At 45.8% G+C, this 21,828-nt stretch overlaps 8 protein-coding genes across 8 annotated transcripts; 4 read left to right on the forward strand and 4 right to left on the reverse strand.

The window, feature by feature from the left end:
• Positions 1 to 484: 484 nt before the first annotated feature.
• PAAG_02523 (GTP-binding protein) lies at positions 485 to 2,557 on the forward strand (the record flags this gene model as incomplete). Its single annotated transcript, XM_002795771.2, has 3 exons — positions 485 to 583; positions 628 to 2,170; positions 2,247 to 2,557. 3 exons carry the CDS (start codon positions 485 to 487, stop codon positions 2,555 to 2,557), a joined length of 1,953 nt encoding a protein of 650 aa, XP_002795817.1.
• Positions 2,558 to 3,359: 802 nt separating this feature from the next.
• Positions 3,360 to 4,610, forward strand: PAAG_02524 (hypothetical protein; the record flags this gene model as incomplete). The annotated part of the gene is made up of 4 exons (XM_002795772.2): positions 3,360 to 3,507; positions 3,763 to 4,178; positions 4,253 to 4,355; positions 4,447 to 4,610. 4 exons carry the CDS (start codon positions 3,360 to 3,362, stop codon positions 4,608 to 4,610), a joined length of 831 nt encoding a protein of 276 aa, XP_002795818.2.
• Positions 4,611 to 5,159: 549 nt separating this feature from the next.
• PAAG_02525 (DNA repair protein rad5) lies at positions 5,160 to 8,723 on the reverse strand (the record flags this gene model as incomplete). Its single annotated transcript, XM_002795773.1, has 1 exon — positions 5,160 to 8,723. The coding sequence occupies one exon, from the start codon at positions 8,721 to 8,723 to the stop codon at positions 5,160 to 5,162; it is 3,564 nt and encodes a 1,187-aa protein (XP_002795819.1).
• A 406-nt stretch (positions 8,724 to 9,129) lies between these two features.
• PAAG_02526 (hypothetical protein) lies at positions 9,130 to 10,441 on the forward strand (the record flags this gene model as incomplete). The annotated part of the gene is made up of 2 exons (XM_015844667.1): positions 9,130 to 9,310; positions 9,363 to 10,441. 2 exons carry the CDS (start codon positions 9,130 to 9,132, stop codon positions 10,439 to 10,441), a joined length of 1,260 nt encoding a protein of 419 aa, XP_015701715.1.
• A 350-nt stretch (positions 10,442 to 10,791) lies between these two features.
• PAAG_11514 (hypothetical protein) lies at positions 10,792 to 13,061 on the reverse strand (the record flags this gene model as incomplete). Its single annotated transcript, XM_015847153.1, has 6 exons — positions 10,792 to 10,885; positions 10,974 to 11,027; positions 11,172 to 11,227; positions 11,299 to 11,372; positions 11,458 to 12,067; positions 12,108 to 13,061. 6 exons carry the CDS (start codon positions 13,059 to 13,061, stop codon positions 10,792 to 10,794), a joined length of 1,842 nt encoding a protein of 613 aa, XP_015703285.1.
• Positions 13,062 to 14,149: 1,088 nt separating this feature from the next.
• PAAG_02528 (DNA polymerase gamma) lies at positions 14,150 to 17,625 on the reverse strand (the record flags this gene model as incomplete). Its single annotated transcript, XM_015844668.1, has 2 exons — positions 14,150 to 17,409; positions 17,514 to 17,625. The coding sequence occupies 2 exons, from the start codon at positions 17,623 to 17,625 to the stop codon at positions 14,150 to 14,152; spliced, it is 3,372 nt and encodes a 1,123-aa protein (XP_015701716.1).
• Positions 17,626 to 18,714: 1,089 nt separating this feature from the next.
• PAAG_02529 (hypothetical protein) lies at positions 18,715 to 19,330 on the forward strand (the record flags this gene model as incomplete). Its single annotated transcript, XM_002795777.1, has 2 exons — positions 18,715 to 19,089; positions 19,202 to 19,330. 2 exons carry the CDS (start codon positions 18,715 to 18,717, stop codon positions 19,328 to 19,330), a joined length of 504 nt encoding a protein of 167 aa, XP_002795823.1.
• Positions 19,331 to 19,780: 450 nt separating this feature from the next.
• On the reverse strand, positions 19,781 to 21,424 carry PAAG_02530 (hypothetical protein; the record flags this gene model as incomplete). The annotated part of the gene is made up of 2 exons (XM_002795778.2): positions 19,781 to 21,123; positions 21,226 to 21,424. 2 exons carry the CDS (start codon positions 21,422 to 21,424, stop codon positions 19,781 to 19,783), a joined length of 1,542 nt encoding a protein of 513 aa, XP_002795824.1.
• Between the last annotated feature and the right edge of the window lie 404 nt (positions 21,425 to 21,828).

A 21,828-nucleotide genomic window follows, 5' to 3' on the forward strand; every position in this document is an offset into this window, starting at 1 on the left:
AAAAGTGGAGCAAATTCTAAATCACCTGTGCATACTCAGAGTTAGAATATCAGTAGGAGATTTACAAAATATATCAAAGCGTATATATACCAAAGCTACACAGGTAATAAGAATGCTTGTTCAGGGTCAATGTGTCGGGGTTGTGAGTCAAAACCGCCACTATTTTATGACTCCGTCCAAAGCGGGCTGGGTAGCTAACTACATCAACTAACTAGTTAACTAACTCGCACCCAAAAGTAAGTGGCTCGGCCAAGCAGCTGCGGACTTCAATCAAGCAATTTAAATACTTCCAACACCGGCACCTCGTCTACCTAAAAGCATATCCCAAATCATAGCATTCCAGGAGTTTCCTCTGATATATTCATTGCCACTATTTTACATACCAAGCAATGATACTTCGAATACATCTTTGAGTTCATACTTAACCTGCATCTCCACTGGATGCACGTAGTTACCCGCCACGGAACCAATCAATATAATTATCATGACGCACGGAGCCCATAGGCAAACAGTGGAGGAGAGACGGAAGGGGGAACTGGTACACCATGACTCCGCGCTCTTCTCCATTCGTTACGCTTCTGAGGTGCGAACAAAATGGCCTCGTACTAATAATCTTCTCATTAAAAGGCTCTCGGTGACTTCGCTGAATATGTCGAGAAGCAGCAAGCGCATCGCTCTGCGCTGCAACGTGAAGCTCGGGGGAACTCTGTGGCACCCAGTGACAGTGGCTATTCCACTGTGAGCCATGCGACGGTGACAGAAGATCATGCCGAACTCGATATTATCGACCAACTAGGCTTGTCGGACGATACCAGCCATGTTAAGCTAAAACATCTTCTCCTGGACAACTCCACCACTGCGGGTGATACATTACAGCAACTTGCTGGTGTGGTACAGACTCGTATTGATGAAGGACATGGCGAAACGGTTTTTGATCTTGGCCAAGAAGACAACGGGGAATGGATGGGCTTTGACAAAGGGCAATGGGATGCCGCTCTAGAGAGACTCCGAAAGGCCGCTCAAACACTTCGAGCCGACTGTAGCGTACTTCTTACCCACAATGTGGGTGGCACCCAGGAGGCGGAATCCAAAAACGAAAGGATCAAGCATGCTTACGGCAAAATCCTCATACGCCAGGCTGCAGCGTCGGCTGAGGATGTGATTGAGACCAGAATCGCAGTTGTTGGAAACGTTGATGCTGGGAAAAGCACTCTACTTGGTGTGCTTGTCAAGGGCAAACTCGACGATGGCCGTGGGAGGGCACGAGTCAGCCTTTTCCGCCACAAACATGAAATCGAGAGCGGTCGAACTAGCTCTGTCGGTATGGAAATAATGGGGTTTGACACCCATGGCGAAATAGTTGGGCGTGGACACGGGCGCAAACAATCCTGGGAGGAAATTGGCAAGCAGTCTGCCAAAGTAATTTCTTTTACAGACTTAGCCGGCCATGAGAGATATTTACGAACCACTGTTTTCGGGATGTTGAGTAGCAGTCCAAATTACTGTCTGCTTATGGTGGCCGCAAATAACGGGATAATCGGGATGAGCAAAGAGCATCTCGGTATAGCGCTGTCTCTGAATATTCCTGTCATGGTTATCATCACCAAAATCGATATTTGCCCTCCCCATATCCTACAGCAAACTATTACCCAGCTGACACGCATCCTGAAATCCCCAGGCGCCCGGAAAATCCCTGTATTCATCAAGACCCTCGAGGAAACCGTCAATACAGCAACTCAGTTCGTTAATCAACGGATCTGTCCTATCTTCCAGGTGTCCAATGTGACTGGAGAGTGCCTTGATCTCGTGCGAATCTTCTTGAACATCCTACCACATCACGGGCATTACGACGCTGATGCGCCTTTCGAGTTCCTTGTGAATGATACTTTTTCTGTTCCATTCGTTGGTACCGTTGTTTCAGGGGTCGTTAAATCAGGGGTTATACACGTCGGTGACCCCATAATGATTGGGCCCGATTCGCTTGGCCAATTCAGGACGACTGCAATCAAGTCCATCGAACGGAAACGTATAGCTGTGCATGCTTGCTCTGCCGGACAGTCTGCTTCTTTCGCTCTCAAGGGGGTTCGCAGAAAGGAAGTGCGCAAGGGAATGGTAGTCCTGCCAAAGCTCGACCAGCCCCCAAAGGTCTATCGTGAATTTGTCGCTGAAGGTAAGCTAGAATACTATCACACGTTGTTTTATAACTCTATATAATGCAGCCATTCGACTAAAGATGGACGATACAGTCTTGATTCTTTCTCATGCTACAACGATAAAAACGAAATACCAAGCTATGCTCCACGTTGGCGCTGTGAGCCAGACATGTGCCATTATCGACATAGATCGTGACTACATCCGAACGGGGGATCGCGCACTAGTTGCATTCCGTTTCATCCAACGCCCGGAGTTTGTATCTGTGGGCGATCGAATCCTGTTCCGTGAGGGGAGGACCAAAGGATTGGGCATCGTGAAAGCCGTTCGCTACGACCCCAGCAATCCATTGAACCCAAGAAATAAAGATACCAACGAATGTAAATTCCCAGACCAAGCACCGTAGTAACGACGGACAAACGATTCCACATTATATTTCGACAATACATACTGTGGTCCGACTCTAGTCATGATTATGATCGTATGGAACTGTGCTGTTTGTCCTTCATGCGATTGGTGTTCAAAGGTGCCTATTTGCAACTGCTCGGGATGCATTTACTCTTTCAACTTTACTATTTTCACCTACCTACGATTTATTGTCTCTCTAGTTTTCCATTTGATGATGGACTTTTCTTCCTCCATTGTTTTAAAGCGTTTTGTGTCTTGCGTTTGTGCCGAATTTCGCATGTTTTTCAACCTGTGCATATCAGGAGGACTTGAAAACGTGTATTTCATTTCCATAGATTACTCTTCATATATCTATACCCTGCTCCACTTTCAGATGTCTTTATCATGGTTCCAAGGCTATAATTGCCGCCCCCCGCCCCCCAAATTTATCTTCACTTCACTTCCCACAGCCGTTCCTCACTAATCACGTGATATCCTTTAATGACCCTTTAATGACCTCATCACTGGATGATCCGTTGAAGGACGATTAGAAAAGGTTTTATTTTTTATTTTTATTTTTATTTTTATTTTTTTTGTTCGATAAGACACCCCCCATTGACGTCACAGCTATCTATGAGCCCTCTCTCGCCACGACAAGCAACGAAGCAACGAAGAGGCCCTCAGAAAAGCGTTTTTATGGGAATCTTTACTTGTAAATTTCACTACTAACTACTTATTTTGTCGATTACCCAATCCACCGATACCGCCAACATTGTCTCTTTTGTATAGCCAATACTCGGGATCATTTCACCACACCAATCATGGAAGTTTTCAGGGAGGTGGTCCATGCTGCCGAAAACTTACTGTGGGGCAGCGGAGAAACCAGTATGGAGAATGGAGAAGAGCCTGTGTCTGGTGTTCAGGGGAAAGGCACACCCGCAGATCCATATGACGCTGGTAATGCACCAAGTATGCGGAGACACCACTTTCTTTCGCTCTCTTTTCCCAGTTCAAGTGCTTTTAGAGCTTCGACGAGGATCGAGTTTAGGGCATGTCTAGAGCAAACACTGTAAATTTGAGCATAGAATCACGGCTGCTTCATTGAAACTCAACATCACTGAGCTTTTCTTCTGGGATTTGGCGACAAGCAATGCCAGTGCCTGTGCTCTGCAAACCCAAAAATTAGCATCTTGCGTTAAAGTGCTGCTAACACCTTTATCATAGAAGGTGTCGCCGTCGAACATGCGATAGATGACCCTGTGCGGGATGGAAAAGCACAGCAAGAAGAAAACAAGGGACGTATCTCAGGTGGCCTAGTCCCTGGCAGTGGCAGCAGTACAGCTCCCGCTGGCGGACAGGTCCAGGCAGCGGGTTTACAAAAACCGAAAACAATTGTCCCAAAAAGAGAATCCACTCTACAAGCAACTGTATCTGAGACGAGAGCGCAATCCACCAGCTCTCAACCCCGTGCCTCGTCTGGAAGTTCAAGCACTCCCGCTGGTTCCCTTGGAACTCCAGTGTCGCAAATTGGCACCACTTCACCACCCCTACCACCCTCCGGTGGCAATGGGAGCGAAACAACATCAATGGGAGCAGCCTCATTACCACAAGGGCCCCCAGCGCCGGGGGATGTTAGCCGTGTATGTACCTCGCCTTTATATCAGTTTATCCTTTTTTTTTTTTTTTGGAACCCCATACTAAGGTTCTGTATCAGGAATCCAAAAATGGAACGCACCACCACATGCACAGCACGGGGTATGCAGCTGAGGGGGGTGATTTTGATGCGAAGGAACCGGGGGCAGGGAGGGAGGCTGACAGTATGTAATTTTTATTTTATCCCCCTTCCTATCAAATTAAGAGGCGAGCAATGCATAACATATGTTCCATTTTGATATTCGATTCTTGCAGGACTGATGGCAGAACACAACCAACAAGATACTCGTCGCAAGGGGCATGCGGCTGTGGAAGGATCTCCTGGAAATGATGAGATTTCCAGTAAGAAAAATACATCGCACCATTTTCCACTGTCGAAAGGGAAAAATAAAATGCATATTTGGAAACACCGTTCGTAGGAACACCAGATCTCCCGCATTCTTGTTCGGACGGAGGTTTATGCATGTCCCGTTATGTTATCTGTTCTAGGACTTGCTCTAAATTGTGGGGGAAAGATGGACATTACTTATTTAAATTGCTCCCTGGTTGTTTGGATTCTTTAGCTATATCTGGTTCCTTTCGCCTTTACCTATAGGCTAATCTATGGCATGAGTTTGTGATTATTGATAATTCTGCCATGTGCGTAGGTAATGTACGTCCACGTTATATGAGATAAAAGGCTGACGCACAGTGACTTGTGTTGTTAAACATTTAAGCAGAAAATGGAAGTCTTCCGGACGACTTACTATGGAATATTTCATGAATCAGATACTATTTGTATATATGCAGTGTAGTAATAATATGAACAACAGAAAAGGCTTTCCAACGCCAATGGATGCAAAACAAACACGGATATATATATATATATCTATATATAGCCACATATTTATATGCTCTTTGACAAAAAATGAATAAATAATAAGCAAATTATAAACAGAGAAAGTCAGAAAATGTAAAAGATCCCCCACCTATTCAAACAACAACCTCAACTCCTCAATCCTTTCCTTCTTTCGTTCTTCCTCACCCCCATTCCCCCCAACCCGCAATCCCAACGATCCGGCGATCATCATCTTTCGTTCCTGGATCTTCAAAATTCGGCCCTCGATACTATCCTTCACGATGAATCTCGTTACTGTTACATCTCGCAGCTGACCCATACGATGAACCCGATCGATCGCCTGTGCTTCAGTTGCGAAGCTCCACCATGGATCCATCATAAAAACATGGTTGGCAGTAGTAAGATTCAACCCGACGCCTCCAGCCCGCAGACTGATCAGCAAGACGTTTGGTGGCGATTCTTTGGCATGATTGTTGGATGACGGGAGCTTGGATTGGCGCTTGTCTTCATCATCGTCGTCCTTGTCGTCAGCTACAGCAACAGAGCAGAATTTGGCAAGAACTGCTGCACGGGACGTCTGGGATATGGAGCCGTCGAAACGGAGGTGTGAGATGCCCGCGCATGTTAATTGATGCCCAATGAGATCGAGGAAAGAGGTGAATTGAGAGAAGACCACGACCTTGTCGTTTGATGGAAGTTTAGTCAGGTGGGAGATTAGGGCCTGGATTTTTGCTGAAGTTTGAGCTGTGGGCGACAGGGGGTTTATGCGGCGCAGCGAAATGCGGGGTGCAGGCGAGGACGAAGTTGGCGAAGTACCGTTGTGCAAATCACCTTCACCGGGGCTTTGTATTGGAGATTTATGACGGAATACTTCATAGATATCTCGAATGGTTATAGTCTCACGGCATGAGAAGCAACGAGGAATTTTTCCTCTATCCCTCTGGTGTTGCACGTATTCTACCAAACATTTCTTGCAAGCACTATGCCAACAGGACGTGACAGCGGGATCTACCATAGGCTCATCTGTACAAATAGGACATTCCCCACTTGACTCTGTCTGTATCTGTTGAAGTGCGTGGGTGGTAAATTTGTGGGTTGGATCTTGTTGGCCATCTGGATCAGCGTTAGAGGTAGATATTGTAAAACGGTCTATGAGCTCCTGGAGGTCCATATCATCCTTGAAAACGTTGATATCATCAGAAGCAATAGCTGCATCCTCTTCTTCTGCAACAATGGCTTGATTTCGAGTAAGCACAGGATGACAACATGTCTGTCGGAGGCGAAGAATCTGCGCAAATATAGTTGTGTACGACTTCAAAAGAGTGCCGGCAGCTACATTATCATTAAATGTTCGTTTCGCTCGACTAAATATTAGGTCATATATTTCCCGTTCTTGGGTAGAAAGTTCGACTTCGGAAATTGTAATGGTTCGAGGTGGTAGTGGAACCAGAGCTTCACCCTCAGGTGTTTTCATAGTTTTGGTTCGACGTAGGACAAGTGGTTCAAGAACAGTTTGCACAACATTTAGTGCACACACACAATCCTTGGACTCAAAGGGGACGGTGATGAAAGTTTTCCAAAAAGAGAAATTGCTCCACGGCTCAACCTTGAGAAACCGCACAAGGCTGAAAAGATCTTCAAGTCGATTGACAATAGGAGTACCCGTAAGGGCCCATCTATGGGTGCCCTTGATATCATAACATGCTCGAGCAGTTTTAGATGCCCGGTTTTTAATATAATGAGCTTCGTCGAGAATAACACGGAAAAAGTCCACGGAAAAAAGGCCCCCATAAGACCCAACAGGAGAACGACTGGAGAACTGGCTATGTTCTGAACGAACAACACCGTAGCTCGTAATTACCAAATTTGGAGCAGAATTGGGATTAGAAATTGAACAGAGTTTTCTCAAATCAGCCGTTTTATCACTTCCGTAGTAAACAAGAACCCTCATTGATCCTGGCTTTGAAGCCTTCATAGCCTCGCTTTCCCATTGCGCGAGAAGAGAAGTTGGAGCAACGACCAATGTAGTATACGGAGCTGGTACAGGCTTGGAAGAAGAAATGAGTGACATTGCCGATAAGCTCTCAAATCCAGCAATCTGAGGTTTGACTACCTCAGACCTGTGGGAGTGCACCAAGCTTAGCATTTCAATAGTTTTCCCAAGACCCATTTCATCTGCTAAAATGCCACCCAGGCAATTCTGTTCTTGGACAGGAAATTCCAAGCTAAGCTCGCCAGAATATGGATTGACGTAAAATTTATCGTGGTTACGTACACGGAGAAGCGGCTGATCATCCATATCCTTCGTAGGCCAAGAATATTCTTCCCACAATGGATGCATTGACTGTTTCTCCCTCCGTTGGACATGTTTTTCTTTCCCAAGCAACCAATGCAGAGCTTGCTTCTGATATTTTCGAAGACTTAAAATAAAATCTGATCCTGGTTCCATTTCAGGGGTGCTGAAGTCAAAAGACTGCGCTTTCTGGTACAGCGCATCAAGTTGATCTTCATCTAGCTTCTCGCCATCTTCATCGTCTGACGATTCGTTCCCGCTGTTTTGCTGCGAGGTGGAGGTTGGTGAATATTTGGACTTCTCGCTCATCTCCGCCGCCTGAAGCAAGCCTTCCTTCTTGTGGCGTGCCGTTATTTCATTAATTGAAGTTGGTTCAAGGTTTATCTCGCCAAAAAGCTTGACTAATGCCACTTGCCGCAGACGAAGGGCCTTCTCCTCTGATGTTTCCTGCTCCTCGAATAGCCTCGGGGGGCCATTCTCATCTCCGAGGGCAGTAAAAGATTTCTGCTGAAAAGCCCCCCTCAAAAGAAAGCATCTCAACTGAAGGTATATGGTATCATTGACACGGATCCGATCCGGCGCAAAAACACAGACTCCCTCAAAGCGACATATCTTTTGATCTATCAATGTGGAAACCCACTCAGCCGTTTCTCGGGGAAGTCTACCAATTTCTTCACCATTTTTATTAGTGAACCGCGTTATCACATCCCCTTTTTGGTTCGACGTCCGCGGAACAGGTTTCCCTCCCCTCCCATACTTCATAGACGGTTGTAATTTGGTCCGTTCAATATAGACTGACTCTCCATGCTTCACCAAATTCGTACCACTCCTCGTCGTCCATGCACCAACACCAAATGCGCCTATATACCGGAATTCAGGGTTAGCAGTAGTAATGTTAGGGTCATCTTCAACATCGTCCTCTGCAGTATCCACAACCATAAGATCTGGAGCCTCGGTATCTGATTCTTCCGTTGGCTCGATAACAGTTGTGTTTGGTGTGGAAGATAACGTTGAAGATGGTCTGATTACATTCTCCTCTTCCCAAGAGCCGTCGAGATAAAGGTTAATCGCAGTTTGCATATCATCCTTCGCTGCCAGCCGAATCTTTTGTATTGTACTCAAATCAACTGGTTGCCCTACAATGCTGGCAAATAGATCAATGTCAAATCCACTTTCATCAACAACAGCGGGTTCCGTGGTATCACAAGGTCCGGAAGAAGAGGCTTCAGGGTTCAAAAAGCCCACCGCTGAACTGTTGCGTGAGGGAGCCGTCCCTGACGACGCATCGATGCCATGTACAGGCTCGTTTTGGGTAACATCATCCTCATCTTCGACGAAAAACCGACGTCTTTTTGCTGGCTTCCCGCGTAAATATGAGGATGCTATGTTGTGAGTGGCCATACCAACCCAGAACAAGAAGCAAAAGGAGGTTGTTAATAGTGGAATGTTGCAGATGTTGGAGATTTGAAGAAGTAGGGAAGACGCGAAGCCATAAGTAGAAAAATCACGGGAACACGCTAAAACCGCGACCAAGCAATTTAACTACCGACGTCATAGCTAACAAAAAAAAAATTGCACTCGTCAATGGACAGTGCTGCGATACAGGTCATTTTTTGATATTGATGGAAGAAAAATCAATTAACTAATTCTTACATAGTAAGCTGAGTGCAAGAGCTATGCAGTATCAATAGCATGGCTAATTTGAATTGGTAATTACAATTCCTAACGTGGAGATGGAATTGTGTCTGTAACTAACGCCCTGAGCCAGATATAACCTCCACCAGTTGATATTTCCCAGTGGTGTAAAATGTCCTCAAAACCACATATGGTATGCCTGCAGTGTGTTTCTCGACAGCTTAGGTTTCAACCAAAACATAGATTTCCCGGAAATCCAATCCAGCTGAGCCGTCACTTTTCAAAAGCTGCCCCTCTTTCATCCGATCCAGGAGAACGAGCCAAAGCGGAATACGAATCAGCACATACATACTGTCTTGATCTTCTCCGGCAAGTAATAAACATAGATACATATATCTCGTATAGCTATCAACCAAGAGTACAATCTAACCGAAACTAGAAAATATGACCGCCCTTCCTACACCCTCAGCACATTCATTCCCAGTCAAACTGTCAACTTCTACCTCGCCCTCCGGGCCTTTAATATCTCCTTATCTATGATACCCGATACAATTTCAACCCCGACAGTAGGCCTGATGCGCCTGCAATTTTGGCGGGATACCATCACACGCACACTTGCGGGGAGTCCACCAAGGGAACCCATCGCCATCCTCCTCGCATCTGCGCTCTCTGACCTTGACACGCGCACACAGGCCAACGGTGGTGCGCGGATAAGCAAAAGCTGGTTCCTACGCATGATAAATTCGCGCGAACAATATCTAACAAACACTCCCTACACAACCCTATCCACGCTGGAATCCTACGCCGAAAATACGTACTCAACTCTCCTATATCTAACCCTCAGCGCCCTTCCCCTAACCTCCCTGACGGCAGACCACCTAGCATCACACATAGGAAAGGCAGCAGGAATCTCCGCCGTCCTACGAGGGATACCGCTGATCGCCTTCCCGCCGCCGCCAATCCACCACTTTAAGCAAGCGGGTGGGCTGGGTGGTTTAGGGGGTAGTGGTACTGGTGCTCCTACTAGATTAGGGGCCATTAACCTTCCACTCGACGTCATGGCTGAGACAGGTCTGAAGGAAGAAGATGTCTTTCGACATGGTGCTGAAGCATCGGGGCTTCGTGATGCGGTGTTTACCGTCGCGACACGCGCCAATGACCATCTCATCACTGCACGGCAGATGTTGACAAACCTGCGGGGGGGGAAGGATGTGGGGCATGGTTTTGAGCATGAAGGGGAGGAAGGACATGAATATGCTAATACTAATGGTAATGCCAAGGGTAATGGCGGTACGTCGAATCTTGACGTGCAGCTGGAAGAGGTGGAGAGGGCGTTTGGTGTGCTGATGCCGGCTGTCTCTACGTCTCTCTGGCTTGACCGATTGCAAGCGGTGGATTTTGATATTTTCAAGCCTGAGCTTCGCACGTTTGATTGGAAATTGCCTTGGAAGGCGTATTGGGCTCATCGGCGTAGGACTTTCTAAGCGACTGTATATACAGAGACATCGACGAAAATATTTAAGTTATATGGGTTACGTAAATCAGCTATTTATCTTGCCTGGAAACTTCTATAGAATATGGGGATCAAATACATCCACACAATGGTAATTTTCTATGCTTTAGTGTTAATAGTATACATATATGTTATATTCATGCGCCAAATAGTATTTATGCAGATAATCCAGCGCCTTAATGAAAGATGTAAAACTGTGCACCAACGCCTAGAAGGCTGTGAGGGTGAATCATCGGAAACAGGAATAAGGTAACCAGTACTAACATATTCCGTACTCCTATAGACCCATAATCCTATAATTAGAATCTAGAATATATATGGCTACTCAGAGCGAGGCTTTTGTCGTCGCTTCCGTGAGATGTTGATAAGGCGTTGTTGTGCACGTCTCATGAGGTATCGTTGAATCATGTCACGCCTGTTTCAAACATTACCAAATTTTCTCTTTCAAATACGATCGGAGATGGGTGATCTGAAAGGGAATGACGCGGATGATTATCACTCACATTAATATTGCAGTCGTGACGATAACAAATGGGATGGCAATTGGCCAGAAGAAGCTACATTTACAAGGATGGAGTTAGCAGCAGAAAAGATTGATAGAGATATGTTACCTCGATAAAATATGGTATAAAAATGAGGGCAATGTTGTAAATTGTATAGCTCAGCAGAAAAGGGTTTACAATGGCATAGTGAAAACTTACGCATCGCTATGGTTTTGCACACCATTAAACCGGGCAAAGTTCATTCCAAAGTATCCCTAATAGATGAAAAGTTAGTGCATCCAAGCCCAAAACAACAATCAACAAGGTTAAGGAATTGGACACGAACCGTAAGAAATGTCAGCGGCAGGAACATACACGTCACAATAGTGAGCTGTTTCATGCTTTCGTTTTGGTAGGCTCCTGTACGAAACAGAAACAGTTGGCGATCATCCGCTTATGAGAACTGTAGCAAGCCAAAAGGAAGCCAATAATCGATACAACTCACCAATAGTGTTAAAGGTAAGGTCAATCATATTATCCGCTGATCGTCTCATTTGGTCATATTCTTCCGTAATAGTGATACAGTGGTCCAAAACGTCACCCAAATAAGTATAACACATGGGGCTAATTCGGACTACAGTGGGCATTTTAATCCCTTCCGGATCGGGGGTGCTTGATTTGCTGGGCGTTGGGTCCACAGACAGCAGAGGTATCGAATTTGTAAAAATGGTTTTAAATGTCGGTCCTTTACGAGACGCTGGCTCAGATTTGTGGTCCCGAAGAGCATTCACAACACCAGTTAAGGGTTGCATGGCGTTGCGCAAAACCGCAATTTCGGAGGTTAGTATATAGAGGTTCGTAGATTGGTTGATATCCGGGTCAGTGAGGACATTCAGTTCCAAATCTCCAATTGCGTCTTGATATGCCACCGTGACGGGAATGGCTAAATCAACGATAGCGTCGAGTATAGCCTGGACGACCATACTTGCATCGCAGGACTGTCTCAAGATCGTTTCGGGGGATGTCAGTCGTTGGACTATTGGCATCTCAATATCCTCGGCACTAGCTTCGAAGAAGGAGGTCACGGTATTGTCCGCATGAAGGAAATATAGAAACTTGCTCGATGGCAACACCCAAATTTTTGGACGCAAGAACGGCGTGACGTTCCATAAAATCAATACGGTCCTCATTTGGGCCTCCTCTGTACCGCTGCAGAGTTCGTAACTTTCTCAGGCGTGACTCGTCCATTGTCAAGGGCTTATCTTCAGCAAATAAAGTTTCAATTGGAATGTCTCCCTTGGATGCTCCTGGTTTTCTCTTCTCACGAGAAGGTGATAGGAGGTCTGCAATAGCAGACATAATTACCCCTCGTTTCCTTGCGGGTTGCTGCTTTCTCTTTAACTTGTATCCTGGCTTCTCAAATGTCTGGTCGTGTCCGTTATCAGTGTCGCTTTCTCCGTCAAAATCAGCAAAATGACCATTTGACTGAAGTTTAACCAGCTTTTGCATCGCAAGGACTATAAAGGTGTTGTCTGAGAACCAGTCTACTTTCGTACGATTCACAGAGTGCAATAAATCCTCAATGGCCAATCTATGCAGGCCCTTATGGCTGGCCAGCAAGCTAACAACGTCCCAACTTAACCCGTTGACATTAATCCAACGGCAGAGCACCCACGGGTCCCTTTCCTTCTTCAGAAACGGCCGTAATGTTTCATTATTCAGATGATACATTCGCATGTCATCCTGAGAGAAATCCACAACAGTAATATCACATCGTATATGTCTCTCTTGAAGTAACGTTTCTCCTCCAGTACGATATGGGGGAAGAGGTTCACCTGGATCAAGTCCGGGTTCGTCCCCTGGGTGCCAATTATTATTGCTTGCCGAGACACTTCCCCCACGATGATATGAACGGGCGGTATTTGATCGTTTGGCACGGCGCCTAATGAAGTCTTGAGACTCAGTTCGATGAAGGCCCGTCACATCGGGCGGGGAACTTGGCGCGGTGGATTTGCGTTCGAGAGTGGGAAAGGCTGACAGAGCCTCAATATCGGAGGGAGAACTGGTGACAGCTTCTGGCTGCGCATAATCGCGCACTTCAACACTCATTGTAATGGAGGTTGATGAAACCACAGACGATCTGTAAAACAAGGTGTTTCAAGGAATATTAGGAAGCTTGGATCTGCGGGCCAGGGTTGTTTTCGCCGGGACAGCCTACAGCTCACCAGTCGCAGGGGAGCTGCTCGTTTCCAAAACCTCCAATCATCCCGTAAATCCAAGAGATCTTGGGAAGTTAAATTTGGGAGAACGCGCTCACTTGAGCCTCGCATTAGATAACAATAACTCGTAGCTATTAGAGTGCGAATAGCGCGCAATTGTAACAACAAATTAATCTGTTTAAAACTCGCGTCCCCTTAGGAGAAGAGCTTGATGACGGCGGGGGTAGTTGGAAATGGCGGAGGGCATAGCTTGGTCGCGGGAATGGCAATTAACCATAGAACAGAAATTCGATCAAGGATCACTTAAATCAAGCTACGCGCCAGGTAAATCAAGGGTTGTAAATAAGTGGTAACATTCCTATTCGAAAATAAGGGGAAGATGTGAAAGTTGGATTAAGATTGGTGTCGTCAAAACCTATAAAAACCCTCCAATTCTTGGCGGATCACTAACATCGAACGCCAACAACCCTGGAACTCATTGACGAAGTTCAGAATGGATAACCATAACTTGCTTCTCAACAGATAGATATACATTTATTATGGCTTAAATGGCCAGGAGGTATTTGCCATATATGATACACTTTTTGTTCGACTTCTCATTACTCCTTAAATAATCTCCTTAATCATCCAGCACCATTTGAAACAGACAGGCTGTCGCCCAAACCACCCTCCTCAAAAGAGAGACGAATACGCCGTTCTCTCCAAGTAACCGATAATATTCTCACATCCAAAAGGAGCATAGCCGTGACAAGATGGAAACTGTCATACTGAAATATATGACAGAAAGTCGAAGGGGAATAAAAAAAATATACATGTATAAAAAAACAATATTGACAGAGAATGAGAGCCACAGACAAAGAAACATCTTTCGCCATGCCTAGGTAACCATGCCTAGGTAATTATTACAATAACAATACATTTCCAACACCGAAAAGTAGAAGGAAAGGGTATCGGTAAACAGAAAGGAACCGGAACCGGTTACAGACCAGGCGAAGAATGTCTTGGCCTCCAGGCGACTCGATGAGAATTAGTTAAATGAGGCGATTTCGTGAAATTAGTGGCATTCTTCATGCCGTTCAGGAGCGCAGGTTGCACTTCCATGAGAATCGCCTTCTGTGGCTCTGCGTGTACGGGTATGGTTGATTTGGTCCGTGGTTTTCGAGTTGAAAGCCGCGGTATTGTTGTTGAAAATGGCGAATTCAGAGATGTCGGGGAATTCATGCCCTTGATGATTTCACGTAGTTCTTTGTCATCACTGCAAATCTGGGCTTTGATGAAATTTTGATCCTGGGAGTTTTGTAGGGAGGACATAACGGATTTTCGCGGGGTGTAGGTGAATTTTTCTGGAGTGGGAGGAACAGTAGGTTCGATGGAAGGATCCAATTTTGCTTCGACGCCTTTCGCAAGAAGGCTCTCGATATTCAAACTTTCACCATGTGGTATCTTGTTTGGGTGAGAAGGGGTTATGCAATCCATATCCACCTCCTTTCTTAGAACCTTATCAATATCAACAGCAGAGAAATACGCGCATGACTGGGGTAGATCGTCAATTCCCATCTCCTGTGAAAACATAGCTCGAGTCCAAAGATTCGCTACTTGCAACGCCATCGCGGTACGGTACTTGTCATGGTCTCTGACCAAATACCTGATCTCATCGTGTACCGTGATTGCAAGGCGGGCATCCAAGTTAAATCGTCGGATAAGGAAGTCCATCGAGATGATTAGTAGGTGCAGGTAGTCAACGCCAGACGATTGAATTGCCCAGTTTATCCGCGATGTCATAAAACTACCCTTGTTGATGAAACGGCGCATCAAAGCCTCGGTAATACCCGCTCCCAGAACGGGCGTTCTAGGCCTTTCCTGTTCTGCGAACTCTTCAAGTTTATTGAAAACAAACGACTCAGTGCCCCCTCTCCAAAATGGCCGATTGCTAAATATTTTTCGGTTGGTTCTAGTGCCTTTAGTTTCTTCATAAAGCTTAGCGGCAACCTGTTTTGTCTGCTGTTCAGGCATCGATGGGTTGAATTGGCGAAGAAGGGTAGCTGCAAATTTGAGACCCGCTCCGTAGATACGGCCATAATTAAAAACTTTGGCATCATTCCGAGATATTCCCAGGATTTTCGCTGTTTTTGAATGTAAGTCTGTGCCAGCCGCCTTTGTGCCTTCGAGAGTCATGAATCCGATCGCGTTTCCTCCATGAATTTGAAATTGCGCATCTCCCACAAGACTGGCAATCCACAGCTCTTCAGAATCCACGTCGGCTCCCACAAACACATAACCCGGAGGTGCTCTAACCATAGCTTTAAGTTCGGATCCTACCCGGTTAGCTTTTGCGTTACTCGCAGTTAGCCAGGTGTTCTCCACTGCACGCCGGGTAATAGTTCCCATGGGAATAACTTGTGGTAAAATGAAGCCCTGCTTCAACGACGGGTCCGACAATGATCGCTCAGTAAGCTTTTCAATATCATTTTGGTAAACGACCATCTGGCTTGTAATTCGATCCCTTGCGCTAATCCAGTAAGAACACGATGCATTCATTTCCAGAGCCTCCTTAGCCAAATCGAATTGGGATGACAGTCTCCCACCTTCAAAATACTGCAGATAGCCTTTTGCAAGCGGATTCACGCAGCGAGATTCGGGTCCATCCTTATGCGGTAGTTTAAAATAGACATGCTCTTTATCGTCTTTAAGGAGTAGATTCTTCTCTACTGCCATGTTACACGGATTAACCGCTTGGTTCTCGAATTTCTTCAATTCCTTTTTAGGAACCTGGAATGTCCACCCATACACATCTGACCAAAACAGGGGATATCCAAGCCAAGAGAGTTTTAGGAGAATTGGTGCTAAGCGGGTGCGAACACTCAGATTAATAGCAGAAGTGCTTGTAGGAAAGAGGCCCTTGTACCATTTCGGCATTCCAGGCAATTTTTGCCTGGCAGCCGGTCTGACAGGGTCCCCTTTTTTCTTTCCTTTAACCATCCTAATTTCTTGTCCAGACCAGTCCAACTGCCGTAACCAGGGATCTTTCTCATATATTTCAGGTTTATCCTTCACGGCTACAGCCCTGTCGCAAAGCTCCAATAACCGTTTTCGTACATCTTCCAGAAGACGTTGATAGGTTTCCTCCGCATTCTTGAGGTATTCGTCCCAGGTGTTGTTTACCGGCAAAATGACAGAAGACAGGTGTCTCAACGCGCCAAAACTAACCGGATGTGGGCACACCTCCAAGAAGGTAGGAAAAACTCTTTTGTAAACACGATGAGTAATAGAGACATCAGCTGCGCAGTAATCAATAAGTTCATCAAGATGTTCCAGAACCGCTGAGCGATCGAGTTCACTGAAGTAATCCCGTTGAGATTTATCTATTGTGATATTGCAATGAAACTTGGCAACGTCGCGTAACGAATTGATTGAGCTCCTGCCAACCCAGAGTTCCTCTTCTTCTTCCGGAATAAGGTTATCTTCAGCAAGTGCAGCAAGCTCAACAGAGTTATTACCCCTCATGAGTTTATCCCTTAGGTCGCGTTTTTTCTTGAGTCGCATCCAGGTGGGCCGTTGTTGAGAGCACATTCCGTTAACAGCGACGTGCAGGGACATAGTGTCGAGAAAGAAGTTCCGGGTTTGTTCAATACTATATTCCTCCAAAATCCTTGCGCGATCGTACCCAACATTGTGACCTACAATAATTCTAGGGTGAGACGGGGACCCGAGGGGAATAAGCTGTCGTTCATTTTTTGTTTCGCCGAGAAGGTAAGGCGACAACCAGGCATACCATGCAGTTGGACTTGCCGCACATGCCATGACTGCAAAAGAAGACTCTTTCCACATTACTTCAGTATCAAAAGTTAACATCTCTTCGATGGGCGCGTCAACTGTTTCGGTTGTTCCGTCACGGTTGTATTTTGTCCACCCACTCCTTCGAATCCATTTTTTTGGTACAGGTGGAAGATCAATTCTTGCATACTGTTTGGCGTTGGTAAGGTAAGGCTCCGAAGAATCCATTCCCAATTTGTAAAAATGCTCATCCATCGTATGTCCTGTCAAGGGAGGAATGTCAAATGCGATCGGATTTGAACCTTCTTGAGTTTTACCAAGCAGATCATGTCGCGAAAGATGGTCCTTCGAAAGTTTAACCAACTCCGGATTCGATGGAATACATTTCCTTCGAAAAATTTGAGAATGAACATGGCTGCTTAGCTGTTGGACACCGATTTCATTAAACCGCGCGGTAGACGATACTAGAAAAAAATGTGAGCGATAGGCGCATGTTGTAGAAATATAGAGAACCAAATGTACCTGCTAGACTCTGTAGCTTCCCTCGCTCCCCAGAGGAAGCAGACACTGCGTCCGCATACCATCGTAACTGCGAGCATCGATATCTGGGCTTCCAGGTGACGAGCAATAAGCGGAGAGGTCTTGAGGATGTCCAGAGCCCACCCTTTGAAGATGCGCATGCTAACAGGAGCATCCTTATGCGGTAAGAGGAGCTTCAACTACAGTACCATGGTGCGTCCAGGAAAACTCGCATTCAGAGCTTCATTGTAGAGGGTTGAAGGATTAGACGTTTCCATTTCTTCCGGTTAGCTTTCAGAATCGCATTACGTAATTAGAAATCGGAGTGTGACAACTATTTCCCGGTAAACCTTATGATTCACACGTGATCTGTAGTTTTAAATCACATGACATTTTAGTTTTATGCACTAGTCCATATTGAGAACATAAAACGTCCACTGGCGCAATCGACTTGTTCTTATCCAACGATCCACATCATTCATGACGATGTTCGGATATCTCCTGATGTTACGGCCTCTCCCTTAATTAACTGCATCTTATTGGGCGGGGTCACCTTCGCTCCTCCTTCTACGACCTTCTCCACACCGAAAAGTTGCTGCGTGCCTTACCGTCTCATCCCGCATCTCCCAATCCACCCGCCTATCCAAATGCTCTAACAAGTCTCCAGGATTTTCCTTCTCGAACTCCACAATTTACTCTAGCTATTATCTTCGAAGATTTCTGGCGCTGAGAGTGCCACCTATTCGATATATGGTCTTATTGTATTTTTCTCGGAATCCTCGGGGTAACGTCAATCCCGACCACCCATAACCTCCCAGAGAACTTGGCCCACGCGTCACACCCAGAACAAAGTGACTTTTGAGGAAATCTCTGGTCAGATCCAATAGGCATATACAATAGAAGCCGATATTACGGATTAACTGAGAACGGTTGATTTTGTTGCCATCGCTTTGGTAGATTCGCTTCTTGAACTCAGCGTAATATTGGCTGATTTTCAGGCTCTTGTTTCTCCGACTTGGCTGGCGGGAAGCATGAGTGAGTGAGGTGTTTCAGCAGGCTTCCAAGATATCCTCTGTGGCTGTATAGAGGAAGGGGTGAAACCGACTGGGACATATCTTCTTTCGCATGGTCGAGTTCATCAACAGACAACCCTCATCTCCTCCCCCTTGAAAAGATCAGCGCCTCTATCGGCGCCTTTGGTTGAATCGATTCTTTTTGCATTTCGGTCATTTTTTATAACATTAGTACTCATGAATAATAATTCGATTGTCGACCTTACCATCTCTTCCCCGCCGTCGTCAGTGGGCCAAAGCTCATCGAACATGTATGTTCATCGGCCGAGGAGTGAGTTACCGTTCGATGCCCCAGAGGGCTCTAGATCTCTTAAACGACGTCGACTAGATGATTCTTCCGTCGCTGGGCCTTCATCTCATACACCCCATCAGAATCACCAGCCCAGAATCTCAGAGAATGACCCAAATATCGAATCGATCGACCTCACAGAAGTGAATGATAAGTCATCATTGGCGAAAGCTCTCTTAAAACGACGTGAAGATGCTGCGAAGTCAGAGCATACATCTGTCGATGTGGGCAGTCGATCAGCTCTGGCAGCATATAAATGTCCTGTGTGTATGGATACTTGCACTGATGCGACATCTACCATTTGTGGTACGTGCTTGACCACTTGCTTCGTACATAACCACTGAGTGAACTCGAACTAACGTGCATTTATCTCAGGACACCTTTTCTGCCATAAATGCATTGTCGATACGCTTCGATTTGGCGAGGAAAGAGCGGCTCATGATGGACATGGGAAAACACCTCGTGGCAGATGTCCCGTCTGTCGGCAAGCACTCTCTCGATTAGATACCCCGGGGCCAAAAAGGAACCTTGTTCCCCTACAATTAAACCTTATGACGAGGAAGCGAACCTGAATCCAGCGGTTCAAAGGCGTTCCTTTAAAAGTTCAACTAATACAGTGTTATGGAGAGTTGATTTGGTTGCATTACATGACGGCGTTCACCATTTCTTACGGGGACACAGGATACAATGGAGTGTCTAGGTTTTATGTTTCTTGTACAGTACAGTTTCTTACCTTTTTTTTTTTAAGGTAGATACCGGGTGTCTTCGGTTGATATCCAGTTCATTGCTTACGATCACCAATTTAGAGATCAATCATGCACAGCTTCTTTTAATATATAATGGTAGTAGATAAAAGGAAAAGGTGACATCAGCCGATCAGATGTGGTAGAAAAAGTATAGATAAGTCTTCATATCGAGTAACGTAACCAGGTATTTTTACAAAGGTCATTGCTGCTAACCCCTACCCTCCAAATTACTACCTCCACCTGATGGTTCCAATGTATTACGCCTACTTCTTGCTGCCCTTAAACCTCCTCTGACTATCGCATCACCTTTCTTTCCCAGGACAACTTCCAACGCCTGCGTGAGCGCCGCTGCATCGTAGCGCATTCCAACAACTCCACCGGATTCGTTCTCCACTTTCCGGCCGTACAACCGTACACACTCAATTCCCATCCCAGCCAGACGCTCACGATCAACAAGAGGTGTACCAGGCCCATCCAGATGCAAGAGATGAGTGACGTATGATGTATACGGGAGAGAAACAGATAGATGACGCCCAGCTGGCTCTGTATCTCTTATATTCTCGTTCAAAGCCATCAAATCATGATGTTGACGGCCACGACTCTCTTCACCTGCACGAACGATCGCTTCGACAAAATCTATTGCTGTGTACGGTTTCGTTGCCGGTCCTGTTTCGCGATCTAGAGACCCGTTTAGGATAAGGATCTTCTGGCGAGCACCGCTGTTGGAGATAGCCTTTCCCACCCCCTTGAGTATTATAGAGGGTATAATAGAGGTGTAGAGTGATCCGATGCTGTATATTATCGCCTGGGATGAATATAATGCGTCAAGAACTCGGGGGTTACAAGGGGGTCGGATCTCTTGGCCGTAAGGATTTATGTACCACAGGCGGGAAATGCGGGAGGGAAGATCCTCTGTGGCGGTTTTGCTGAATGTTATGTTTTTGTTACGCAGAGTCGGGAGGGAGCCTGGCAAGTAGCTTTCGTCGTATGGGATGTCATCAGAATCAGAGCAAGCGTCATCACCATCAGCAAGGAGAAGGCTAGGCCGCCTCAGTAATGGCATAGGTTGAATGGCTGTTGCCTCGCTTGGATGTGAGATGCAGTTTTGGCCGACGATAACTGTGCCATCGGCCAGGGAGGCGGATATGTGGTGAGAAAAATTGGAGTTTATTGCTGGTATAACCCGAACATCGTCCGTGGGAACTGAGCAGATACTACCCAGGAGGTAAATGGCACTCTCAAGGCTTCCGCTAAAAAGGCGTGCCCCGGTAAGAAACAGATTGCCAACACTGGCGGAGGTGAAGTCAAAAGTTGAAGATGGAGATCTTGCACGCTTGAGAATTTCCAGATTGAGAAGGTTAAAAAAGGAGCGGATTAATTCCTTTTTCGCAGGAGATATGGCCTGCCATAACGGAGATGTCCCCTCCACAATGGCATACCATTCAGCATGGGCAGTTTCCGCTGATGGGGGCAGTCGATGGTTGAACAGTGTTTTAATTGCCGCTCGCTCAGAATGAGGAGGGCTATCAGGGATCAGGCGGACAAGTCTACCTATATTTTATATTAGATATGTAATTCAACACATCAAGCATTAAACTTCTTTCTCCTTTACTCTCATTGTGAAGTTTAGTGCAGCATAAATTTTAGACTTACTCCGCACATCACCTATGCCGGGCCCGCCAAACACTCGGATCAACTCTGAAGAAGAGCCACCGTTGTCACTGATCGGGATTATATAGCTCAAGGGACACTCCTTGCTGCCGCGAACCGTACTGAAAACATCAACGAGGTTATTAGTTGCACTTCCACCGGAAAACACAACAATCCCCTTCGGGGTTGACAGTGCATGCATCCGATGAACCCTGCACCCGATGATATATATATTAAAAAAAAAAGTTTAAAAGAAGAATATTGATGTCAACAGGAAAATAACGGTAGAAGATAAATACATATAGTAAAGAACAATGACAGTAGTCAGTTAACGTCAAAGTAATGTTTATGGGCACTTTGCTACTACCCAAATGCGTAGGTCGCCACCAAATCAAAAACAAGCTTAACTTGTCTCGCTTACGAGGAAATAATGAACTTCAATCCCAAAGAGAAAAGGAATAATCAACTGCAATGACCTTTGAACTTGACTGGGTTAACTCTCGCAGGGTTGATATTTCATACGGGGTAACTGGAAGGGACTGGAAAGGAACGTTTTTCAAGGAACGAATAACGTACTTCACCACCGAGCGGCGGATTCTTTCTGAA

Source organism: Paracoccidioides lutzii (genome assembly GCF_000150705.2).
Source record: "Paracoccidioides lutzii Pb01 unplaced genomic scaffold supercont2.5, whole genome shotgun sequence".
Classification (NCBI taxonomy): Eukaryota; Fungi; Ascomycota; class Eurotiomycetes; order Onygenales; family Ajellomycetaceae; genus Paracoccidioides; species Paracoccidioides lutzii.